This window comes from Salvia miltiorrhiza, chromosome 2 (genome assembly GCF_028751815.1).
Source record: "Salvia miltiorrhiza cultivar Shanhuang (shh) chromosome 2, IMPLAD_Smil_shh, whole genome shotgun sequence".
Taxonomy (NCBI): domain Eukaryota; kingdom Viridiplantae; phylum Streptophyta; class Magnoliopsida; order Lamiales; family Lamiaceae; genus Salvia; species Salvia miltiorrhiza.
The window spans coordinates 69617436-69625002 of record NC_080388.1 but is presented as its reverse complement, the minus strand read 5'-3'; the positions used below and the strand labels follow the sequence as shown (position 1 = coordinate 69625002).

The following is a 7567-nucleotide window of genomic DNA, read 5'->3' as shown; positions in this document are numbered from 1 at the left end:
TTTTTAATTAGAATTACAAGTGATATCTAAATATAATCAAAATAAGCAACTCGCACGCAGATGAGACATCTACGCCGCACAAATGTGGGAAAATAACCGCAATCAGATGGGATCACTATCTATACAATAATGAAAAAACTACACCGCACGCGAATGAGATTGAACCTAAAAACTCTCACCAAAGAGAGTCTTTGGTGCCTCAACTTTAACACTTGAGCTATGTCTCATTGACATTTATGGCAACTGTTTTTAAATAAAAGGTTAGGTTAGTTGGTAATTTGCTTTCTACCATAATCGTTTTTTCTTATAATTAAGTTAGTTGTGATCAATTTATTTATGGAAAGCATTAAAATATACTTTCTTCATTTACAAATATTGTGTATTTATTATTATTTTCGTCTGTTTACAAAGATTGTGTGTTTTCGTTTTTTTAGAAATGCTCTTTATACTTTAAACATCATTCAACTTAATATTTACAAAATATCCACTTTATTTTTACAATTTGGTGGGTCCAATACTACCTTTTGTGAGACACTTCAACACTAAAATCACATCTTTCAACTATTTTATTAAAATTTGTGCTCTCTACTCCACCACACACCATTTATGGACGGAAGAAATATTTATTTCTTGTATTAAAACATATGTATTTTTATTTCACAGTAAAATATTATACAATTTGATTTTATTTTTTGTTTCTAATCTCACAAAATACGTAAGTAATTATTCATTTGTACATCATAATTGTTATTTATAGTTAATATAATTTGTGGCATTGTTCATGTAATTATAATTGTTGTTTATTTCAAGTTTTTATAATTTAGTAGTATAAATTTTTATTCATGAAATTTGTTGGGTTGTTCATGAAATCATCGCCCTTGTATGTCAAGCGAGATTGAATCCAAAACCTCTAACAAAAGAGAGTTTTTGAATGCCTCAACTTTACCACTAGAGCAAGACCTCGTTAACTTACATTTTGAATCTTTGATCGTTCATAAACATGGTTTACATTTGATGGGGTAAATTTATAAATTCACGCGCATAATTACCATCTCTCTCCGAACCCAATCCTAATTTTCCGCCTCCCATTTTTAGCGCTTGCCTACTCATAAATCATACGAATTGTTTAAACAAATAAATTTAAATATTAAAAAAATCAAAACTTAGATAAATGCAAAATATTTTTTGAAAAATAAATAAAATAATTCATACTAATTATTCAATAAAGTCCTGAATTTGAAAACATAAATTTTCATTTTTGTATAAAGTATAATGATAATTATAATTATTAAATAAATTTAAATTATTTGATAATGAAAATTAGTGGAAAAAAGAGAGAAAAATAACAGAAACATTGGTGGAGAAGCGAAAAAAAAAAAAAAAAAAAAAAAACTCTTTTTATATATATGTTATATAAATATAACAAAACTTCACAATTTTCAGATAAGAGACGGAAACGGGAAATCCATTGTGGTGGTAACTGGTAAGATAGCCTAGTATTCGAAGATTTTTCTATAAATTAAGGATGTGTTTGGTTTGACTTTTGAGGTATAAGGAAGGGATACGTTATATTTATTATTTTATATTTTGTTTATTTTGATGTATAAAAAAATTCAGGCAAGTTGTATAATTTTTTCGAGCGATCCCTTATTTTTTGAAAAATAGATAATTTTATACCTAAGAGATGGTGGTATAATTTTATGTCACTTTATACGAAGTGAATAAATATATTATCTTTCAAATTGACTAAGATATAAAAAAAAATATAATCTTCATTTTCAATAATAAATTTATACATCATTATATTATTAATTTATTAGAGTGATAAAAAAACAAACGCACCTTCAGAGTATTTTGAATCTTTGATAGCCTAGTATTCATATACTTTTTCAAAATAGTGGCTAATTTTTTATTTATTTTGAGGACGCAAAAACTTGTTGCGGAAAATTTGTCAATTTAATCTATCTTGAAATACGAAAATCATACCACCAATTAGCGTGGATGTTCGCAATTAGTAATAATCTAGTTAAGTCGCATTGTCATAAGGATTTAATAATTTTCAATTAGGGTTTTCTAGTATCCAAGTATGATTTAATCTAATATTAAGATTTTTATCGAAACTTATTAATCTCACATTATGCTCATAATATTTATAAATTATAAACGTACGTTTTGGACGCAAATTCATATCCCGTGTGTGAGGAATTGAGGATGCACAATGTATCTGTCTTCATGAAATTCTAATTGTGCATTTTCAAATCTTAATTGAAGGTTCCTAATCCTTTTTTTTGAATTAGAAATTACATACAAGATGTATCTAAATATGATCAAATAAGCAATTCGCACATAAACAAGACCTATACACCATATAAAGGTGGAAAAATAATCGCACGCAAACGGAACCACTACTCACAAAAAGGTGGGAACACTACCCACACAAAAGTGAAAAACTACACCGCCCACACAAACGAAATTGAACTCAAGATCTTTTATAAATGAGAGTCTTTGAATATCTCAATTTTGTCATTTAAGCTATGCCTCATTGGCCAAGGTTCCTAAATCCTAATTAATCATTAACACAATTTTACTCACAATTATTTATTCAACATATAGGATAAGAGATGTATAAGAATATGGTAAAATGCGAAGGAATAATGTTCAGGCCAATCAAGTAGTGGTGCTAATGATTAGGTAGCATATATTATTCGTTTGTATATTTATTTTGAACATAAAATAGGCGTATCCAATAAAAAATGTTTGCTTGGGCATGGAGAATCTAGAGATTAGATTACGATGCTCCAATAACTTTCAATACAACACCCAAGTGCTGCATTATAAAAATAATTGGCAATAAAATATCTGATGTCACAGATTGAAAATTGTTAAGGCATTATGGGTACAAGAATTTCATAATGAAAAGAAATAATTGGGATTTCTATATTCGGAGTTCTTGAATGAATCTATTTTAGGCTAAAAAGGTGCAAATTCATAATTGTGTAATAATGATACAGAAGCCCCCTCGAAAACCAGTGCATGCACTACACTTTACTTTGTTATATCTATTCATTCGATTTAAATAGCATAAGATGGAGCACAAAAATTTGTAGTAATAAAGAATGTCTAAAAGTTGCATGAAAAAAAAAAGACAGAGAAAGATGATTGAAAATTTGAATATGCTCTCCAAAAGCCTAGCTAGTGTGAAAGAGGGGTTGAAAAAACTGTGCCTACTTAGCCAGTTAAAGAATTTAAAGGACATTACTCCACGCCATCAAATGAAAGAAAATCAACACATTTATTGAATCACAAACTTTGTCGATTAGTGATCTCATCACATCTATGTAGTGTAGGTGAAGGTCAGCAACGAAAGCAATTCTCAAATTCCCTCTTCCAACCTTAAACGTGAAAGAAAAAAGAAAAAAAAAATATCTTCATCCCACTAAAAGTGACCTGTTTCCATAATAAAAAGATTTAACTCTTAAAAAAGTGTAGATCCTACCACTTTTAATTAATTTACATCTTCTATTTAATTTTCTTGTTGAAATATTTTGAATCACTTATAATGGGACAGAGGAAAAAAATAAAAGGAACTCCATTGACCAAACGGGCTTCAAATGTGAAACTGTCTATATGGGTCCATTTAGTTTAGTTATGGCCCAAACAATATCAACTAGAGATTGCTTTCAGTTCCGAAAAGGCCCAAAACATACTGAAAGCCCAGCCCACTAACCTTGGAAGCAAAAGTCAGGAGGGAGATCAGAGCCGTTGATATCCAGCTCACCAAAAAATGGCGCCAATATCCCCAATCGTAATTTTCAGCTGCCCGAATATTCTCTACGGGCAGCTTTGAAAATTCCTTTCCAATTCCCACTGGACACCGCAACTAACATAGATTAACGTCTCTTGTAAGCTCACAAAATAGTCTTCCTCCACACTGCTTATTATGATGTACCTTTGTCTAACATAAACGGATTAAATTAACTTATTGTGGTGCTTCAATATTACTACCTCTGTCCTTAAAAAGTTTACTTCATTTTTTTAAAAAACATCTCTGAAAAATTTGTTTCAATTTATATTTTTTTTATTTTTTGACATAATTTCACCATAAACTTCGCAGTTACAACTCTTATTAAACACTATATCAAATTAATTATGGACCCTTCTTCCATTCAAATAACTTTATATCAGTTTTTATTAAAATATGTACAGTTCCCCTTGACATAAACTTTTGAGTGATGGACGGAGTATATTTTTTTGTTTGATAAACATAAATTTTAAAGTTTTTATAACAATGGATCAAATTCAAAATTTTTGACCTCAAACATTAACTAATCTACGCTACCAACACATACACTTTAATTTTATGTTTATTTCTCTTAAACTTCATTAGTTTAAATTGCACACGCTCATGTAAAATAAATCAATTCTATTTCTTCGTTGTAGTATTTTTACTTGACCGACGGATAATATTTTGGAATTTTATGTTTATTTCTCTTAAACTTCATTAGTTTAAATTGCACATGCTCATGTAAAATAAATCAATTACTCCCTCCGTCCCGCGAAGCGTGACCCACTTTCCTTTTTGGGTTGTCCCACGAAGCTTGACCTGTTTCTAAAAATAGCAAAAAATTTACCCTTTATTCACCTTTTCACTTTTTCACCTACCACACTTAACACACAAAATATCAATTTCTTAATTCCCGTGCCGAAAAGAAATGGGTCACGCTTCATGGGATGGAGGGAGTATATTTCTTCGTTGTAGTAGTATTTTTACTTGACCGAGGGATAATATTTTTCCAAAATCACAAGTATCCTAGTATAGCCCATATTTACTTGTGATTTAATTATATGCAAACCTTATTCATATGAACTCATTAAAAAGACTGAATAACTGATAAAATGGCATTGATATAAAATAAAAAGTGAATTAAAATATGTATAAATGTAAGATCCACGTATAAATTGGCATTCCCAAAGAATACGTCACATATCACATATTAGGTCTAAGTAAATGTTTCCCTCTTTTTTCCCGCATATAAAAGTCCCTCTTTGAAGCTCATATTCCCCTCCCATTTTGCCGCCATTGCTGCTTCCCATCTCTCAATTCAAAGTTTTTTTCCTTCAAATTCCCTTTTCAATTCCGCACAACTAAGACAAACCCTTTTTCCCCTTTCCGTTTCCTCCCCACAAATTTTCTCTAAAAATCCCCGCCTTTTCCTCCCCTCTGCTCGAAAAAGAAAAAAATTAAAGTAGCATTTGAGCCCTAAAATTCCTCGAATTTTGATCTCTGTTTTTGTCTAATTTTATGACATGGGTTTCTCCAAGAAGCATCATCAAGTCGAATTGACCAAGGAATCGGACGGCAAGAAATGGGTCATCGCCGGAATCGCGATACGGGCGCCGCTGAAGCCGGTGTCGACGAAGGTGAGAGACGGCGGCGACGAGGAGGAGGAGTCCACGACGCCGACGGCGCGTGAGTCGAGGATACCGGAGAAGGCTTCCTGCCCGGCGGCGCCCAGGAAGCGGCGCCCCGCGTCGACGTGCCAAGTAGTGAGAGAGTTCTTCAATCCGCCGGATTTGGAATCGGTCTTCATCCGCCGCCGCGCCGAGAGCGCCAACTGATGACTTTGTGAGATGTTAATGTTGCTGTTTTGGGGTTAGGGAAATTTAAGGTTAATTTCTTGCCTTAATTTGGGGGTCTTCTTTTTCAATATTGTATTACTAGTGGTTTTAACTTAATTTAGAGTTTAGATTTTGTCAGCGCTTTTGTAGTTTAGCTGTAGTTTTAGTTTTAGTTTTAGTTAGTTAGGCCGATGTATAAATATAATGATTAGTATTAGTATGAAATCTTCTATCTCCTTCTAGCGCAAAATCAAAGTTTAAATTTTGTGATGAATTTCTTTTTCTTTTTTCTTGAAATGGATGTCTGTTTTAACTGCAGAGATTGCAGAATGAAGTTTTTGGTGGTTGTTGAATTTTAGAACTAATGAGCTTCCAAATTAGGTTTCATTCCACGAGTGTGTATTCCCCCAATTTGATGTGATTTGATGGTTTTCATTTTACTGGGACACTGTTCAATTTTTTTAAATATTAAAATGTGTACGAAATTTTAATTTTGTGTTACATATCTTAAACCTCTAACCCTAAAAGGGAAACCACAAGAAGCAAACGTTATTTCATTTGTGTTAGTATTTTGCATGTAGCTGATCCAAGTATGAAAATATGTGAGGGTATTTTTGAATTAATGGGTCTGAAATTTACAGCCAAATTCACTCATTCTGTTTGCTAAAATATTTAAATTCGGAGCATTAAAGTATGGTTCATTTTGAAAATGCAGGCGTTCTGCATTTATTTCACTATCATTTTCAAACATTAAGACCACGAAACACTCACACACACACACATACATATATATACATATATGTGTGTATATAGTCATGCATTGCATAACAGATACATGCATTATACACAGCATTTACACGCTATCACACACTAACGCAGTACACACATACAGGTACAGTGGCGGAGCCACAATTGGGCCAGGAGGCCTTGTGGGTCCCAGAGTTTTTTATTTTTTATTTGTATTATTACTTAATAATTAAAATAAAATTATATATTTATCTTATGTTTAATTTTTTGTAAGATGCATACTTCAATACCTTAATGTTGTGTTATATTATTCAAATGCATTTAATAAAATGAAATATGAATATGCAGGCTTACAAGGAAATGACTTTAAGTTAACAATAATTTATATTTTTTAAATACGAAAATTCTTAGTAAATCTTGAGGATTGATGTAAATATTTATAGTGTGCTGCATAATTGCTAATAAAATTATTATATAAAAATTTTAAAACTATTATTTTTAAATATTTTGATATATTAAATGTATTAAGTTTTTTATTTCTATTTTTTCAAAATTTGACATATGATTATTAAAAATTATGTTAAATTGGGCCTTGGATATATTTTATGGCTCTGCCACCGGTACATACTATATTAAGACTATACAATTTTTTGTGGATACGGATTTTAATAAAATATTGATAGATGTGTGTTAAGTAAAAATGAATAGTTGTGGTACAATTGAATGTGAGATTGTATAGAAATGAGCTATTGTAGCTAAAAGAAGAAAATGTGGTCATGTCAAAAAAAAAAAGGAAAGTAGTATATTCTTTATGAATACAAAATCTTGTAATTATTATATATTTTTGGTGGATGAAGATAGTAGAAACTAATAATGAATAATTATTTGTTTCAAAAAAAATAATGAATAATTATTTTATATTTTATCAATATATGATAAATAAATTATCAAATACTCCCTCCATCCCACGAATCTTGACACGTTTTCCTTTTTGGGCCGTCCCACGAATTTTGACACGTTTCCTTTTTTGGTAATAATTAGTACTCCCTCCGTCCCCAAAATAAGTTCCTCTTTGGGGACGGCACGGGTTTTAAGGAAAAATGGTAAAGTGTATTGATAGTGGAGAAAAATATGTTATAATTAGTATTGGGAGTGGTGAAAAGGTGAAAAAGTATTATAATTAGTATTGGGAGTGGTAAAA

At 30.9% G+C, this 7567-nt stretch overlaps 1 protein-coding gene across 1 annotated transcript; it reads left to right on the top strand.

The window, feature by feature from the left end:
• The first annotated feature begins 5033 nt into the window (after window positions 1-5033).
• LOC131008760 (cyclin-dependent protein kinase inhibitor SMR6-like) lies at window positions 5034-5869 on the top strand. The gene has a single exon (XM_057935795.1). The coding sequence runs from the start codon at window positions 5308-5310 to the stop codon at window positions 5617-5619; it is 312 nt and encodes a 103-aa protein (XP_057791778.1). The 5' UTR covers window positions 5034-5307; the 3' UTR covers window positions 5620-5869.
• Window positions 5870-7567: the final 1698 nt, after the last annotated feature.